Source organism: Protopterus annectens, chromosome 9.part0 (assembly GCF_019279795.1).
Source record: "Protopterus annectens isolate FY-2018-M chromosome 9.part0, PAN1.0, whole genome shotgun sequence".
Taxonomy (NCBI): Eukaryota; Metazoa; Chordata; order Ceratodontiformes; family Protopteridae; genus Protopterus; species Protopterus annectens.
In genome coordinates, this window is record NC_056743.1 from 878,585,496 (window position 1) to 878,604,950 (window position 19,455).

General features: G+C 44.8%; 1 protein-coding gene across 1 annotated transcript in view; it reads left to right on the plus strand.

Annotated features, from left to right (window-relative positions):
* The window catches only part of DCTN2 (dynactin subunit 2), a 767,074-nt gene that overhangs the window by 386,208 nt on the left and 361,411 nt on the right, over positions 1-19,455 (plus strand). The window contains 2 exon segments of the mRNA XM_044083609.1: positions 12,356-12,412; positions 17,395-17,407. Of these exon segments, the coding sequence (XP_043939544.1) occupies positions 12,356-12,412; positions 17,395-17,407 (70 nt within the window).

Genomic DNA, 19,455 nt, shown 5'->3' on the forward strand with positions numbered 1-19,455 from the left:
AGTTATTCTGTTAATATTATAAGCTGGGGTTAGCTTACAAACGAGATCTGAGGTAACTCTCGCCTAGCATTGTGGGATATAAGGGGAGCCTCGAGCCGGTGGAACCAACTCTCGAGCTTTTAGAGTGGCAGTCGGGCCGAGGTCGGCTCCGAACCCATCCAGCAAGAAGAAGGCGAGAAGAAGACAACTAACATGGAACGTTATGGTAAGAACATAACTTCTATTTTTGGCAGACACCTTATGCAGGTCCATGTCTCAATCCCACGAATGCATGCTTCACAGGGATGTGTTTCTGGACTTGGTCCACTGGTGTGGTACCCCTGATGTTCATCGTGTTTCACTGTTACAGTCATTACACTTGGGTTATCTTGCTGGCAGGCAGGCAACCTGCAGTCAGGGCATCTGAGGTCCAAAACCGATGAAGCCTCTTCTAGGCCAATCTCCGGTTCGCCGGTTCTCAGTGAGGTGCTTTCGCAGCCCCTGACACCCGCTGCCTCAGAGCCACAGGCCACAACCAACAGCCACGTGGAGACACCGAGGCCTGTGGAAACTCAAGGTGTTGGGCCTACGGAAACTGTACCCTCAGATGGGTCAGGAGCCGCTGAGCAGGTATCTGCTTCTGAGGGTGTTTTGAGACCTTCACAGCTTACAGTTAAGCCCACTACAGCAGCAAAGGCAAAGTCAAAAACTCCATTAAAGACAAGGAAACAAGTACAGCATTCTCCAGAACAGTCATCCATGCCAAAAAAACAAATGCTTAAAATGGCCGAAGAACTAATTACTTTAATCAGGGGTTCCCATCCCCCTCCTGATAAAAGGCCTAGGCAAGACACTGATTATGATTCCTCTGACCAGGTTTCCATTTCCTCTGATTCCTCTTCTGATCAGGGATATTCTCTCCCTCCCTATGAGGACTCTGATGCAGACGAGTCCATACCTACTGCCTCTCCGCCTGAGGATTATTCTTTTGGGGAAACCCTGCACACCATGAGGGAGCATTTCCATTGGGAGAGCCAGGATTATTCAGAATCCAAGAAAAGGCTCAGAGACTTCCTTTTATTGCCTCAGCACAGGCCCCTGGCTATCCCCCCTGTGTTTGATATTGTTGATGATGTTCTTTCTGAATCCAGTCCATCTCCTGATTCTTTACCCCCTGCACCAGTCAAGCCAGACAGGTGCTACAGAGTCCCTGACTCTCATAAATTTCTTTACAAAAACCCCGCTGCAGACCCAGAAACAGTTTCTCAGGGTCCTAAGGGGGTTAAGACTTCCACTGCTAAAAATTCTGTCCCCTCGGATAGGGATTCCAGAGCTCTGGACAGATGGGGGAAAAAAGTTTACACTTCTGCTACTTTAGCTGTAAGAGCTTTAAACTGTCAGTTTCATATGCTTAGATACCAACATTACCTCATGTCATTGTTAAAACAGAAAATGGTTGCAAATACAGAAAGTCCTGACAGTAAGGAAATGCAGGATTTATTGCATGCAATTGAACAAGTGGGAAAGCATACCCTGCAATGTGATTTTGATTCATTAGAGGCTTCTTGTAAAGCCGCAGTTGCAGGCTCTGTTATTCGAAGGCATGCTTGGTTGAAAGAACAAAGTTTACCTGATCATGTTAAAGTAAAATTATTGGATGTTCCATTACAGCATGATACTTTGCTTGGTGTTAAGGCAGAAGAGGTGTTAAAGAAAATGGAGGATAAAGCAAAGTCAATGCAGACAGTGAAAGATTTCTTACAGGTTCAACCACCTAGATTTAGCAGAAACTGGCCTTCAAAAAATTGGTCCTTTCCAGTGTCAGGCCACAAAGAGGCAGATACAGGCGACCAAGAGGCAGATCTCAGCCCCAAGGCTCCTACAGACCTAAACAATGGGGTGCTTTAGCCCCCAAAGGAGGGTAAGACAAATCACAACTTTATAGGAAACAGTCCCAATGACTTCCCTCTGCAAATGCCAAGCACTTAACTTTTGACAGCACCCCTATGGGGAAAGCCAGCACTTTTCTCAAAAAACTGGCACATGATCACCCAGGACCAATGGGTACTGAATATTGTTTCTCAGGGTTACAGGTTCCACTTCCACATGCTTCCAAAACTAAAAGGTATGCCAGATCTGCCACAAAACCAATGTGCAGAGGCACAAAAACAGATTGCTGCTCTTATGGACATGGGAGCTATTCACAAAGTTCTACAGCAAGAACAGGGACAAGGATTTTGCTCAAGACTTTTCTTGGTACCCAGAAAGGACAAAGCCTGGATACCAATACTGGACATGTCACTCCTAAATACTTTCCTGGATGTTCCAAAATTCAAAATGTTAACACTGCAGCAACGTCTGCCCATGCTGGGCATGAAGGCTTGGCTAGTTACTTTGGATCTCAAGGAGGCATACCTGCATGTCCTAATCAGACAGTCTTGCAGAAGATACCTCAGATTCATATCAGGATCAATGCATTGCCAATTCTCTGCACTGCCCTTTGGCTTATCTACTGCACCCAGGGTCTTCACAAAATGCCTGGCACCAGTAATTGCATTTTGCAGACAAAAAGGAATTCAAATATATCCCTACTTGGACGACTGCCTTATTCAAGCAGAGAGCAAGGACATTATTCTAAAGCATCTGGCGTTTGTAAAAAGATTACTAATTTGCCTAGAGTACACAGTAAACGAAAAGAAATCAAAACTAGTGCCCTCTCAAGAGATAATATTCCTGGGTGCAAGCTTAAATTCAACTGCCCAGATGGCTTATCTCACAACAGACAAACAAAGGCAACTGACTCATTAATTTCAAATGATGGCAACAAAAACCCAGCTCCCTGCAAGAAAAATTCTGCAGGCCCTGGGCTTCATGGCATCCTGCATTCTACTAATTCCATATGCAAAACTACATATGAGGAAACTACAATGGTATCTAAAAAGTGTTTGGACTCAGCATTGTCACAGCCTGGAGATGATCATAACTTTAATTCCATGCCTACAACAGGAGTTTCGATGGTGGTCCCAGGCCTGTCACCACAACAAGGGACAGCCTTTCACCTTGCCCACAACCAGGCAGACAATAACAGCGGCTGCATCGGATTATGCCTGGGGGGCACATATGGCAGGAAAATGTATTCAGGGCACGTGGCCCAAGGAACAAATGCATCTTCACATCAGTCAAAAAGAGATGCTAGCTGTATAGAATGCCCTGACGGCTTTCAAGGACCTAATGCATCCAGGGCAACTGTTAATAAAGACGGACAACACCGCAGTTATGTGGTACATAAACAAGCAAGGGGGCACACAATCCTACCCCCTATGCAGACAAGCCATGACTTTGTGGAACACAGCACTGACCTATCAACTACATCTGCAGGCACAATTTCTACCAGGAACAAAAAATACACTGGCAGACGAACTAAGCAGAAATCTCATGGATCCTCATGAATGGAAGCTAAATCCACAAGTGTTCAGCATGATAACGAGGAAATGGGGATGCCCAGACATAGATCTTTTTGCCTCCCCTCACAATTACCAAATACAGAAATTTTGTACAAGAACTTATCACTCTCAAGCATGGAAAGTGGATGCTCTGTCATTCAGCTGGAAAGGCCTGACAGTCTACGCCTTCCCTCCAATGCCTCTTCTCACCAAGGTGCTACTAAAAGTCAGACAAGAAAGGCCAAAAATGATCCTGATTGCACCAGACTGGCCACGCCAGCATCGATACCCATTCCTAAAGAATTTGTCTCAAGGCTCAGCTTGGCTTCTACCTCAAATTCCTCCTCTTCTGACACAACAAAACAATCAGATTCTGCACAGTCAACTCGGAACCTTAAACCTGGCAGCATGGCAGATAATGTAGCCACTCAGACTGCACCTTTCTCTAAAGCTGTTATGGATGTCATTTTAGAAGCCAGGAGGCCCAGCACTAGGAAATCTTATGCAGAAAAATGGAAGAGATTCTGTGCTTGGAACCAGGCACAAGGGCTCGAACTACTAGTCCCTAATATACCTCAGATTTTACAATACCTAACTGAGATGCTGGACAAAGGCTTATCTTTTTCATCTATTAAAATCCATGCCTCTGCCATTTCAGCTCATTACAATACGGAACCTCCAATTTTTTCACATCCACTACTACGACAGTACCTCAGAGGGGCAAAAAATATAAGGCCCCCAAGAAGAACACCAGTACCTACTTGGGACCTCAATTTTGTTTTAGAAAAACTAACACTGCCTCCTTTTGAACCAGCCAGCACAGCTGATCTAAGATTCTTGTCGTGGAAAACTGCTCTGCTCCTAGCAATAACTTCAGCAAGAAGAGTCTCAGAGTTACAGGCATTAATGGCTGTGGAACCTTTCCTCGTTTTTCATCAGGACAGGGTTTCTCTTAGGACAAACCCAACATTCATGCCAAAAGTGGTCTCCAATGTGGCCTTAAACCAAACTATTCATTTGCCTACTTTTTACCCAAATCCCCAGAATAAAGGGGAGCGACATCTGCACGCTTTGGATATTCACAGACAGCTACGTTTCTACTTGGACAAAACAAAAGCTTTCAGAAAAACTGAGCAACTGTTTGTAGCATATGCTGCAGATTCACAAGGGAAGCCTTTTACAAAGCAGACAATCTCAAAATGGATAGGACACTGCATCCGCTTCTGTTATGCACAACATGGCAAATCTGTGCCTAAGGGCATTAGGCCTCATTCTACCAGAGCAGCAGCCTTCCTCAGAGGAGTACCAACCAAAGACATTTTAGAAGCTGCAACCTGGAGTTCAGTGCACACTTTCACCAAGCACTACCACTTACCTCTACTCTAAATCCAGAGCAGGCTTTGCCACTGCAGTTCTGCGGGGCTTGTTAGCCTCTCCAAATCCAATTTAGACCCAGCCACCCAACTTCAGCTTTGGGATTCTACCCAAGTGTAATGACTGCAACAGTGAAACACGATGAACATAGTACAGTTGTGTACCTACCATAAATGTATATGTTCGAATGTATTCACTGTTGCAGTCCAGGTTACCCACCCACCATCCCCCTTTCTTTTTTCATTGCTGGGACTTTTCTGTACTTCTCATCTCTATACTACCTATGTGGTGTATTTGCTTGCAGATGAAGGAAATGTTTATAGTAACATATGCATGTTTTTTTGGCATATTTTTATCATTCCAGCCTTCCTGTCTAGGGGCACCTGACATCTGGGGCAAGAAAAACTGAATAAAATGGCGTCGGTTGCAGCTTTTATACTCTTGGCACACTGACGTCAGGTAAGAGGTGACAGCAACCAACGCCGGACCAAGACTTTGGAACTCGGGCTGACTGCGGGTCGCCTGCCTGCCAGCAGGATAACCCAAGTGTAATGACTGCAACAGTGAATACACTCGAACATCTACATTTATGGTAGGTACACAACTGTACTTTCTGGATCTATTTGTCTCCCTTCTGAACAGACAACAACTTTTATTCTGTGCCAGACCCCCACACTTTCTAGATTGGAAGATGGACACCCTATCTTTCTCATGGAAATGGATGTTTCTTTATGCATTCCCCCCTTCCCTCTCATTCAGAAGGTTCTGTTGAAAAATCAACAAGACAAACCAAAAATCTTGCTGGTAACTCCCTTTTGGCCATATTGGCTCCCTCTTCTGCATTTAGCCAAAGGCAAACTCACAAGTTACCTCACAGAGTGAACCTGCTCACCCAAAACAAGGGATCTCTGCTTCATCCACATTTGTCAGCCTTACAACAGACTCTGCGGGCAGTCAACTTTTGATTTCTTTCAGGCACCTTTTTCTCACTGGATGTGTTTAGGGCTCTGCCAGAGGCCAGGAAACCAGATACTAGAAAATCTTACGTATCTAAATAGAAGAGGTTTTCTCTGTCTGGTGTCTTTCTAAAAATCTGGATCGATTTTCAGTGGATATTCAGTAGTGCTTTCCTACTTGTGTGAATTACTTAATAGTGGCTTGTCATACTCATCAGTGAAAGTCCAGTTGTCTGCTATTTCTGCATGTCTGCCATTATCTCCACCTTTAGCTTCCAGGTTGGAGTAAAACTTTTCCTTAAAGGCGTTCTACATATTAAACCTCCCAGTAAAACAGTTACACAGCCTTGGGATTTGAACTATGTCTTAACGAAGCTTACTGTGGCTCCTTTTGAGATTGCACCCTCAACTTCTTTAAAGTTCTGTACATGAAAAATGGTGCATCTGTTAGCCCTGACATCTGCCAGGAGGGTTTCGGAGATTTGATGGCTTCCCACCTTTCTTGGTTTTACAGAAGGACAGGGTTTCGTTGTGTACCAATCCTTCTTTTATGGCTAAGGTGGTGAATGAGGTGTCTCTTAATCTGTTCAGTTGCCCCCCTTCTTCCTTCTCCTCAGTCCTCCAGTGAAAGGATCTTGAATACCTTGGATGTACACAGACAACTTAGGCTTTACTTAGATAAGATTAAGGCTGTCAGGAAATCTGATCAGCTTTGCTTCTTTCCATCCGAGGGCTCTGGGTTTGCCTGCCTCTAAACAGACAGTTTCTTCTTGGATCGCTAAGGCTATTGTGTTCTGCTATGTTTTTCATGGTAAATCTCTTGCTGCACCTGTCAGAGCTCATTCTACTAGATCTGTGGCTTCCTCAGGGGAATTCTTTAAAGGCTTGGATACTGATTCTGTTCTTGAGGCTGCTACATGGTCTTATGTGCACACTTTCACCAAGCATTATAAGTTGGACACCATTTCTAGATCAAGAGCAGTGTTTGCTAGAGCCATTCTCCATGGTGTTGTTGAAAATTCTTCAGTGCAAAGTTCCTCTGCTCCTTCCTGCTCCCAGGGTTCCAAGTAAACTTTGGTATTCTCCCACATGTAAAGAATACTGCAACATTGAATAGAAGGACATAGAACAGGTGTGTAAAATTTTACCATGATCATAAATGTCATTCTCTTCTATGTTGCAGTATTCTATCCCTCCCATCTTCCCCCTGCATCCTCTTCCTTCCTTGGATGGCTTCTTGTTCCTTAGTTCTGGTGTTCCTTCTGGGGCATTTCAAGTCTACTTGCAGTAGCTAAAAACTGTTGTATAATACTGGATTGACGTCTGTTCGTTGAGTGGAGGACTTCCCGCATGTAAAGCCAGTAGCTGTGTTCCATAGTATGGTTGTTGTAAAAGACCGGTCCACTTCAAGAGAAGCATATTTAAAAGCAAACCTTTCCTGATTCCTTTTGTTACTGTCTGGTAAGAAAGCTCCTTCTGGTTACTAGAAATAGACTGGGTTTATAATCAGGAAGTTGAAATCGCCTGTCAATTTTAGGTGTCATTCTGGATGTTGCAGGAGCCCCTTATTTTAGGATTTGAGGGAATGATTATGGTGATGTGGAGCCAAGAACTTCAGTGAATAACCAGAAATTTGCATTATGTTGAGCTTTTGTGTTTTTTTAAACCAAAGGATGCTTCCTTGTAGATCATAGTGGGAGTGTCATTTAGGCAGTTAGGTTCTGTAACAACGGTAGGTGCAGCAGGCTAGCACCACAGAACCTGAAACAGATCCTGTCACAATGATTCAAACCCTTATCTCAGCAAAAGCTGTCTGCCGTGGTATATTCACTGAAAAGTAAATGGCAGAATTGTGCATTGGGTGTTTGACTATACCGATTGTGTCTGCTGTATAGGCAGAATGTCTTCTACGTGTTCCAGTGTGCTGTGAGTTGCATTGTACACTGTCCAGTAGTAAACACTATTGTTCACTATTTTGCATCATTTTCCAGTTCTCTAATTCTACTTGTTCCCTTTATTCAAAGGAACATTACTGTTTTGTCCACCTTTCACTTACACTTCTCTACTTAATAAACAGCCACACCTTTTCTTTAAAATTTCTAGTTCCCCCTGCTCTGATTACATGCTTTGAGGCTGGTGTCCTAATTCCCCATGGTAGACTATTGCTAGCCCTTGGCTCTAATTTTCTATGAGAATGTCACTGTACTGAGAACTCATCCAGGTAAATTCTGCAGATTGTCTCCTGCCCTACCCAAGAACTTCACTGCAGAATTCTGAAAAGGGTCATTAGGTTCCCATTTATAGGTGAGTGAGGCCTTACCTTCTGTTCATGTTTGCAAATTAGTGTGTGATGTCACTTTCATTCATTCTTCAACAAATGGGTTCAGATCCAACCCTCGGGTCTGACTCTGACACTTTTTCCAGCTCATGAAACCTGAAAACCCCCGAGCTCCTCCCTTACCCCATAATGCACTAGTTCCCTACTGTAACTCAGATCTCATTTGTCACCTTCAGATACGGACGTAGTCACTTTTAGCTCTCAAGCAGTTTTTTTTTTGTGAGTAAAAGTAGGAATTTCTTTATTTTTTTATCTCTTTCTTACTAAAATTTTTCTGCGCATCTTCCTTCAAAATCCTGTGGTACTGCGTCTGGGGCTCAAATCCCTAAAAGGCATGACACAAAAGAGGCTAAAAGCATAACCTGGACCCTGGAAGTTCCTCTGCTATAGGTTCGGAAGCAGCTCTTAAAATTTCAAAACCTTTGACTGATCTGCTCGGATCCAAAGGCAAAATCTCCCGGTCCAGCCACTTCGGATCCATAAACAAAATTTGGATCTGACCCCCTCGGATCCAAAGAAACCGATGTATAGGTCAGCACGGGTTAAATCTCCTCCAAGCTTGGATGTGGTGTCCTCTCATCTCTCATCTCCTTTTCTGAAAATGCGTCATCACTCTAGGGTTTTTTTTTGTTAGCTGCTGCTTCTCGTTCTTTCTGAAAGTCTGACTGAAGCAGATGTGGACAGGATGATGAAATTTCTCTTGATGCAAATTCAAATGGGGATTCTTCCAGCTCTTACCCCATTGGGTCTGGAGACCTTCATGAGTACTACCCTGCCTATTTTGTCTCCTTTTCTGATCTGACCTGTGGTTTCAGGGCAGTTGGATCCAAGGATCCTGCATCCATCTGTTTGAGATCCGAAGATCATTGTATCTTCCACATTGGTACCGACTCCAAGCATGTCAGAGCCGGATGACTCTCAGAGCTGTAGTGTTGGTGCCAGATCTAGGTTATTGGATTCGAGTCTGAGGATGTCTGAGATGTGTCTGCCTCTCGGAGCCTCTGTGCTAGACAGCTCAGCTCCAACCCCTGCCTCTAGTGGTTTACCATCAGGTTGGAAGGAACCGACGGTTCAGAAGCATGTCTTCTCAGAAATGTCTGTCTCTTTCTGTCTGAGGCATTCTGCTTTTGAGGTAGTGGAGAGAGTTTATCCATCTTTCTCGGCTTCTACTTCCCAGACCCAGTTGCCTTTGTGTCTTGAGCCCCAACTTGCTGCACCATAGGGACAGCCAGATCAAGTCTCCAGTATACCCAGCAGGTTATATCGATATCTTCCGATACTTCACTGGACCATCCCACCAAAAGAGGTCCCTATGAAGAGAAAGTGCAAAAGGAGGCACTTAATTTCTGCTCAAAGGTCTGTCATAGAAGATACTGTTTTTGATGAGGAGCAAGGGTCCCTAAGATCACCACCTGATCAGGCATCATTTTGGAGACATACTAGAGATCCTCGACTAAAGGGGTTGCTGGTCTATTGACAACTGTTTCCAAGAAGAATCAATATTCCTGGAAGTCTTTGGACCTGGCCCATCTGTCTCCTGGGTGACTTTGCCCACCAATGAGCTCATTGATTTGGTGTGTTGATGGGGGTGGAGGAATCTGATTCCATTGAGCCTGTTCCTAAGAAACCTGAAAGGATTCTGGGATCACCTAAGGCTAGGGAATTTTGGAGCAAGGGAGTACCATTTGATGCCATTGTCACATTGTCTGGCCACAAAAAAGGAACTTGCAGAACAAAGATGTTCTTCGTGATTCACTGTTGCAGTCATCACACTTGGATTATCCTGCCAGGGGTAGCCCTCAGTCGGCCCGAATACCAAAGGCTTAGTATTTCTGCGTCTGTTGCTGTCGCTCCAGGACTGACGTCAGGTCATCAGTGGTATAAAAACAGGCAGCTGTCACCATTATATCAGTCTTTCTTGCCGAGGAGCCCGAAGCAGAAGCAGTTCGACGAGCTACCTGAGTTTTTGTTTCCGAAGTTGAAGTTAAAGTCTTCTAAAGCTAAATACCCCGTTGGGAATCCTTTTTTCTTGCTCTAACCGATGTCAGAAAAAGTTAGCAATTGTCTTGCCTGTGGAAAGCAAATACCACACCGAGATTTCCATTCTTGCGTCACCTGTTTAGCCCCAGACCACAACATCCCTCGCTGCCTTTTTTGTGCTTTGTTCAATGCCCAAACTATCCGTCATCAGGCCCTTATTGTAGTTGCATACTTTTGCTCTCGATCTCCGTATTCTGAAATGGCTTCGGCAAGCCATCCAACTACCGATCTTCCGTAAAAATGTAAGGATAAAGACAGAGACAGACTGCATAGGTCCAAAAGTGCCGACGACGCTTTCTTTAAGCTAGTCGCCAGTTTGCCTGTACTCAGTGAGGCACTTTCACAGCTCCAGATGCCCATATCAGTGGATGATTCGCAGGCCACTACTGAGACCCATTCGGAGTCCAGTATGCCGCAAGACTCTTCTTTGATTACAGAACCTGCGGATGTCTCTACCTTGGATGGGTCCATAGCCGCTGTGCAGGTACCAGCTTCTGAGGAAGTTCTTCGCACTACAGATATTCACCATAAATGACGACTTCTTTCGCGTCTTCAGTTCTTTCTAATACTACCGAGTTTCTAAAGCCCAGAGTACAAGCTACGCCTAAAAACCGACAACTCAAACTCGCGCGCCTGCTTCCTTGCCACAATCTCAGATGCTTAAAATGGTGGAAGACCATATGCTGATAACGGGAAGCCAGCCTTCCCCCTGCTAAAAGAAAGAGACTTGTCCCCAGCAGTTTTATCTGACCAAGAATCCGACTGAGGTTTCTGTTTATGAAGTCATGCCCATATCTGCTTATGAGGATTCAGATGCAGAGGAATCCATTCCTTCTGCCTCTCCTCCAGAGGATTTTTCTTTTGGTGAAACCCTACATACTTTGAGAGAGCACTTCCAGTGGGAATGGCAGGATAATCCTCAGTCCAAAAAGAGACTCTGGCAATTCTTAGATTTACCACAGCACAGACCCTTGGCTATCCCTCCTGTTCTGGATGTTGTGGATGATGTCTTTATGGAATCAAATCTAACTCCTGATACTTTACCTTCTGCTCCCAGGAAACCTGACCGGTATTAGAGTCTCTGACTCTCTCAAATGTCTTTTTAAGAACCCTACTGCTGACCCAGAGGTCATCTCCCAAGGGCCTAAAGGAAATAAAAGCAACCACAGATAAGAATCCCAGCCCCTCGGACAGGGATTCTCAAGCCTTAGACAGATGGGGTAAAAAAGTATATACCTTAGCAGCTCTTGCCATTAGAGCATTAAATTCAGTTCCATATGCTGAAATACCAGCAACATACCATGGAACTCATTAAACAAAAATTATCTACCTTTCCTGACTGTGCAGAAAATAAAGATATACAGGAACGTATGCATTCTGCAAGCCAAATCAGTAAGCACACTCTGCAAAGTGCATTTGACGCCCTAGAAGCATCATGCAGGGCAGCAGTCACAGGTTCTGTTCTTAGAAGGCATGCTTGGCTTAAGGAACAGACCTTGCCAGATCATGTCAAATCAAAATTATTAGGCTCACCACTGAACAAAGACCATCTGTTTGGCACCAAAGCAGAAGAGGTTTTAAAAAAGATGGAAGAAAAAGCTAAGTCTATGCAGACAGTTAGACTTTTTGCAAGTTCAGCCTCCAAGATTCAGTAGGCATTGTCCCTCAAAACATTGGTCCTTTCCAGCCCCCTCAAGGCCACCTCAGACTAGACCTAGGGGAAACAGACCCCCCAGACAGCAGTCTCAGGGTATGCAGAGATCTAAACAATGGAGTACCTCCACTTCTAAACCAGGGAGAGCTAAGCCACCCCTTATGCAAAGAATTCACAATGACTTCTCAACTCCTCCTCTCACCTCTGCCGATCTGCTCATGCCCCTAGGAGGAAAATCTGCATCCCATGCAAAAACTAGGCCTCCATCACCAACGATTGATGGGTCCTCAACATAGTGTCCCAGGGGTACACATTTTATATCCACACGCTGCCAACCCCAAAGGAATTCCCAGGTCTACCTCCAAACCAGTGGGCAGAGGCACAAAACCAAGTTCATTCCCTGCTCTCCATGTGGGCAATTCAGCCCGTTCCTGCAGATCAGATAGGCCAAGGTTTCTATTCCTGACTTTTTCTGGTACCCCGAAAAGAGAGCACCTGGCCCCCAATCTTAGATCTATCTATTCTAAACACCTTCCTGGTAGTACCATAATTCAAAATGCTCACACTGCAGCAGATTCTTCCTGTGCTGTCCAAAGATGCCTTGTTATCCACTCTAGACCTCAAAGAGGCCTATCTGCATATCCCAATCAGAGATTCTTGCAGAAAATATCTTCGTTTTAGGGCAGGATTTATGCATTATCAGTTCTCTGCACTTCCCTTTGGTTTATCCACTGCTCCCAGAGTTTTCACAAAATCCCTGGCTCCAGACATTGCTTTTTGCAGACAAAGACATATTCAAATTTACCCTTACTTGGACGACTGCCTGATTCAGGCAGTCAGTCAGGAAAAGCTGTTGCAGCACCTGACATTTGTAAAGGACCTACTAACCTCACTGGGGTACAATATCAATGAAAAGAAATCCAAACTAGTCCCCAGTCAAAAAATTGTATTCCTGGGAGCAAGCCTGGATATAGTATACCAGATGGCATTTTTAACTCCAGAAAAACAAGCCGATCTGACAGGCTACTTCTCTCAAATGGCCACCAGAACCCCCTTGTCTGCAAGGAAAATCCTGCAAGCTCTGGGGTTCATGGCCTCCTGCATTCTACTAATTCCATATGCCAGACTGCATATGAGGAAACTTCAGTGGTAGTTAAAAAGCCTTTGGTGTTAACATTCTCCGGACCTGGAATCTATTATACCTATAATACCTTGTCTAAGGAAAGATTTTCTTTGGTGGGCAGCAGCATGCAACCACAACAAGCGACATCCCTTTTCAAAACCCCACGCCGCCCAGAGCCTAACCACAGATGCATCAGCTATGCCTGGGTTGCTCACCTCAATGGCAGGTGCATTCAGGGCCACTGGAACCCAAACCAAATTCATCTGCACATCAACCAAAATGAGATGCTAGCTATTCAGCATGCTCTGACAGCTTTCAGATCCCTGCTCTCTCCGGGGCCTCTACTAATCAAAACCGACAACACCACAGTAATGTGGTACATCAACAAGCAGGGGGGGAACCTCACTCTTACCCACTCTGCAGGCTCTTGTGACCCAAAAATGGGGTATCCCGAAGCTGGACCTATTTGCCTCCCCCTACAACCACCAGCTCAGCAAATTCTGCATCAGGGAACATCACAGCAAGGCCTGGAAAGTGGATGCCCTGTCCTTCCAGTGAGCAAAATTCTCAATGTATGCATTTCCCTCTCTACCTCTTCTTACCGGAGTATTACTCAAAATAAGGGAGGAAAGACCAAGGGCAATCCTGATTGCCCCAGACTGGCCATGCCACTGGTACCCACTACTGCGCACTCTGTCCCCATTGCCTCCATGGCACCTCCCTCAGATTCCATCTCTTCTGACTCAGCAGGAGGAATAGTTCTTGCATCCACAGTTGCAGACCCTGAACCTAGCAGCCTGGCTTATTCCTTGACTTCTCCTCCAGTGGCCAGCCTAAGCAAACAGGTCCTGGATGTCATACGTGAAGCCAGACGACCTAGTACTACAAAATCCTATGGTGACAAGTGGAAAAGGTATTGCTCTTGGATCCAGACTAAAGGAGCTGACTCAGCACAGCCCTCCTTACCTCTCATCCTGGATTACCTAGCAGAACTACTCCACAGGGGCCTATCCTTCTCTTCCATTAAAATCCATGCCTCTGCCATCTCTGCACATTATAGCACTGAGCCACCTCTCTTCTCACACCCTCTCATCAAACAGTTCCTGAGAGGAGCTAGCAACTTAAGGCCACCAAGAAGAGCCCTTACTCCTGCTTGACGCTTTACCTTTGTGTTGAAAAATCTCACACACCCCCCCCCCCCTTTGAGCCTGCAGCTTCAGCAGAGTTAAAATTTCTCTCTTGGAAAACAGCTTTGCTTCTGGCCATCACTTCAGCTAGAAGAGTGTCTGCGCTACAAGCACTTATGGCTGTGGAGCCTTTCATCATTTTTCATGCTGATAGGGTCTTCCTCAGGACTAGCCCAACTTTCATCCTTAAAGTGGTGTCCAGTGTGGCTCTCAACCAATCTATTAATTTGCCCACCTTTTTCCCTAAACCTCAAAATAAGGGGGAAGGATCCTGCACTCTCTAGATGTGCACAGACAGCTCAGATTCTACCTGGATAGGACTAAGCCTTTTAGGAAATCTGACCAGTTACTAGTCAGCTTTACACCAGGGGCAGAGGGCAAAGCCATATCAAAACAAACCATCTCCAAATTGATACCACACTGCATCCATTTCTGTTACAAACACCATGGGAAACCAACCCAACAGGGGGTCAGAACACATTCTACTAGGCCAACGTCAACCTATACAGCCTTTCTCAGAGGGGTCCCTAACAGGGACATCCTGTAAGCTGCAACATGGAGTTCTGTTCATACCTTCACCAAGCATTACCACCTTGCCTATCTTTTCAAAATCTAGGGCAGGCTTTGCAACCGCAGTCCTGCGGGGCATACTCGACAGCCCCCAACTCTTCTTGACTGCCAACACCCATTCCTCAGCTTTGAGAATCACCCCAAGTGTGATGACTCCAACAGTGAAACACGAAGAACATAGCACAGTTGTGTACACTTATCATAAATGTAGACGTTCGAGTGTATTCACTGCTGCAGTCCTAGTTTCCCACCCTGCAGCCCCCTTGTCTCTCTCTCTCTCTCTCTCTCTCTCTCTCTCTCTCTCTCTCTCTCTCCCCTTTCTTTTCCTCACCCTTACTGGGCTATTGGTATTTACTTTCTACTGGTGGTGTTTCTCCACCATAACTTAGCTCCCTATTGAGGGCTCCTGACATTTGGGGAAGAAAAACTGATGTAATGGTGTCGGCTGCTTGTTTTTATACCACTGACAACCTGACGTCAGTCCTGGAGCGACTGCAACCGACTCAGAAATACTAAGCCTCTGGTATTCGGGCTGAATGAGGGCTACCCCTGGCAGGAATACCCAAATGTGATAACTGCAACAGTGAATACACTCAAACATCTACATTTGTGGTAAGTGTACATAACTGTACTTTTCTCTGTTCATCCCCCTAACAGAGAATCTAGGGCGCTGGGCAGATTCTGGAAGTGTGTTTATGCTTGTGACCTTTGCACTTCAGTTGCTGAATTATTTGGCACACTTTACCAGACTCCAGAGGGCTTTGATCAAAGAACTTATCAAATCCCTGTTTGGGACCATTACATCTGAGGCAGAGAGCTTGATTGTCTCACAGCTGGCTTCCCTACAATCTTTCAAATTCGTCCATGAGGCTCATCTCACATGCAGCTGAAGGTACATCAAGGGTGGCAGGTTCAGGCATTTCTTTTAGGAGGCATGCCTGGTTGTGCCTATATGATTTTGTGGAGGCCTTCAAGTCTTTCTTCGTCAGTCTTTTTGACGAAAGTTCTTTATTTGGCCTCAAGTCTAAAGAGACACTGTCGAGCTGTGAGCAGGATGGTAAAACTCTGTCTAGTGGGTGTACGTTTTTCGACTCCTCAAAGGACCTTTTCTAGGAATCAATGAGGTGAAAAATGTGGTTCAGAAAGTCCCAGGGTGCCTTCCATAATCCACATGGATATAGTTCCCCAGGGGCTGAGTGGGGGAACTCTTGTGGAAGACGCCGGTAATGCAGCAGAGGTTGCCTGCATACCTAGAGAACTTCTGTGACAGATCCTACCAGCGCTCCTGAAAGGAGGCCTGATTGTCTACTTCTGGAGGCAGTCTGGGGTCATTTATCCCTGCACCAGAGAGCATGGCTAGAGATTACAAAAGATTCATGGGTGCAGAGGATAATTTCCATTCCATATATAATACCCTTTTCCCTACCCCCCCCCTTAACAATAAACAAAATTACCAGTGTTCCACCCAGTCAGAGGAAAGCAGCAGTAGCACAGTGAATAACAAAGCTGCTAGAAAAGAGTCATCCAGGAGGTCTCCAGATCATAACGAGTCTGGAACTTACTCAGAATTCTTTTTAGTGCCAAAGAAAACAGGAGACTGGAGTCCAATTTTGGACCTCTGCATTCTGAACAAGTCAGTTCAGTACGCCACGTTCCAGATAGCGAGAGTTCAGTTCATTCTGCCTTAACTGCACAAGGACAACTGGATGTGCTCAATAGGTCTTCAGAATGCATACTATCATATAAAAATGAACAGATGATCCAGAAGATACGTACACTTCTGGCTGGGAGCCAGTCATTACCAGTTCAGCGCTCTGCCTGTTGGTGTCGCCACAGCCAGCAGGGTGTTCACCAAAGAAATGACAGTAGTGGTAGCTGACTTGATACTGCAAGGATGCTGGATATTTCCTTACTTAGACAACCGGCTCATAACCACTCTGACCAGGGATCATTGATCAAAGCACGAGATTATGTACTCCAGTTATGCTCTTATCTGAGAATTACCATCAATCACAAGAAATCTTAAATAGAACTGACTCACATATTGGAGTTCCTCGGAGTATTGTTCAACACAGTATCCTAGACCGCCTCCTTTCCTTTTTACCAAGGATACAGACCAATATGATTCAAAGTAAAAAAAAAATTCAAAATTCTTCTGCCTCAGCTAGATTGATTCTTCAAGCATTTGGGTCGATGTCTACTGCATTAGTTTTGGTTCCATTAACAAGATGCCACATCAAAACTCTTCAGTGGACCCTAGCGACTCAATGGTCTATTCTCCACCAACATTTATCCACCCAAATCAAAATAACTCCTAGAGAAATTACCTCCTTTGGTGGATTTACCCGATCAGATAATGCAAGGTATCCCTATCATTCTCCTTCAACCCAAGGCCATAATAACTATGGACGTTTCCCAAACTGGGTGGGGGGTGCACTTCTTGGGAAAGACGGTCCAAGGCACATGGTCCCCAAAGAGGCCGGTACACATATCAGTTTTCTAGAAATGAGAGCTGTCCTCCTGGTGTTGGAGGCTTTCCAAGACACTCCCCTCTGGCACCACTGCTATTCAGACAGACAGTATGTCAGTGGTCTGGTGCATCAACAAACAAGGAGGAACAAAATCTTATCCCCTATGTCAAGAAGCCTTGAGAGTATGGAAATGGGCGATCTCATCCAGTTGATTTCTGATGGCAGTGCACATTCCTGGTAAAATCCAGCATGATTGCAGACAAGTTAAGCAGGTCCATTCTAATGCCTCACGAGTGGTCACATAACATGAAAGTAGTAGAAAAGATATTCCATTGATAGGGCCAACCTTGCTGTGACCTCTTTGCATGCCCCCTCAACAACAAGTGCAGCAGGTTTTTTACCCTGATCTCCCCACCAGGGGAATCAGCGAGAGATGCTCTTCAACCACAACTGTACCCCTGGTCTCCTCTACGCCTTTCCTCCTGTACCACTAATCCCAAAATTCCTCCAGAAAGCATCCTGATTGAAGAGCACAGTCATCCTCATTACTCCTTATTGGCTTCATCAGATTTGGTTGCCCTTTCTTTGGCCTCATCTGCTGTACTCAGTCGCATATCGCTTACTCAGAGGTGATCTCTGCCTGACTTACAAAGCCATGTCCAACTCAGAATTGGTGGACATGCTCCACCTAAAGAAATCCAAGTCACTGCGAGCCACTCGCTCTATTGAGCTAAACCTCACCACAGCAATAAATAGAACATGCTGGAGGGATAGATTCCTGTCACAGAGACTCCCCATGATTTGGAACAAAATTCTTAACTACATTAGGCAGAGCCCCTCACTAACACTCTTCAAGGAAACATTGACGACTGGATGGGTAATAGAAAATACACTCCCCCCGGGGTCACTTTATTGGCTCTTCTTGACAGAGACTCAATTAATCAATGGGGCGGCAAAAGCTGACACACTCTGGCTAGGCTTATAAATGCCCTCGGGCAGATAGCCTAGTACCTATCTATGAACCTATGATGTACCTGCCATGGATTCTGGATCCAGTTCCAGATCTCCTATCTCACCCGGCAGATATGATAAACCCGGACGTTTTAGGCCTAAAACTGGCCACTTGGCTTCTCCACTTCCATTGATATCTAGGCAGCCTAGGCTGTCTTCCCCCATTTGTCACCTTCTTTTACCTACCCAAAAAGCTTCCACTAGAAAAATTTACAGAAGTGAATGGAAAAGATTTGTTGCTTGGGTGCAACAAAATGACATTGATCCCTTTTCAGTGCCAGTACCTAAAGTTCTTGAGTTTTTTAGCTACAATTTTTAATGAAGGTGCTAGTTCTTCACCTGTTGAAGTACAACTTTCTGCCATTTCTAATTTTCACATTGGAGTAAATAATTTGTCTTTAGCCTCTTCCAAACTTTTTAAGCCATTTATAAGGGGAACATTTCTTCTAAGCTCCACTTTTAAAGATCCAACTCCCCTGTGGGATTTGAACTTGGTTTTACTGTCTTTGAACCAATCCCCCTTTGAACCATCAGCCAAACGTGAACTAAAATTTTTAACCTGAAAGACTCTCTTTAGTGGGCATTACAACTGCTAGAAGGGTCTGAGAACTTCAAGCCCCATCTTCTAAGCCTCATTTGATTTTTCATAAGGATAGGGTATCCTTACAAACCAGCCCATCCTTCCTTCCTTAGCTGGTATCGGAATTCAATAGCAATCAAACTATCAACCTTCCAGTTTTCTTTCCAGATTGCACAAGCAGAGAGTGTATGTTGCAGCTGCTGGATGTACACATACTGTTACGTTTTTATCTACATAGGACAAAAAGTTTCAGGAAATCAGATCAGTTATCTCCTTTTTGGACTCAAAATTGGGCAAACTAGTTACTAAAGTGGCTTTACCCAACTGGTTAACTGTATTTCCTTTGTTTACAAAAAATTGGCTTTATCTTTGCCAAAACCTTTAATCGCTTATTCTACCAGGTCTATGGCAACTTCTGTATTTTTATTCAGATCTTCCTTGGATGATATTTGTGCAGCTGCAACTTGGGCTAATCCTCGTACCTTTATTTCTCATTGCAAATTGGATCTGGTCTCTAGGGGAAGTGCGGCGTTTGGCTCAGCGGTGTTGAGGAATTATCCTTCCTTACAGTCCTCCTGAGATTTAGGTAGGTGGGGACTCTGTCCCATTTGTTGAGGAATGAGTGAAAATGACATCCGATAAAAAGTTGTGTACTTAGCATAACATTCCATCTGTGTTGTCCATTTTCATTCTCTTTCAACTCCCCTCCGTCCAACTTCCTACCAGTTT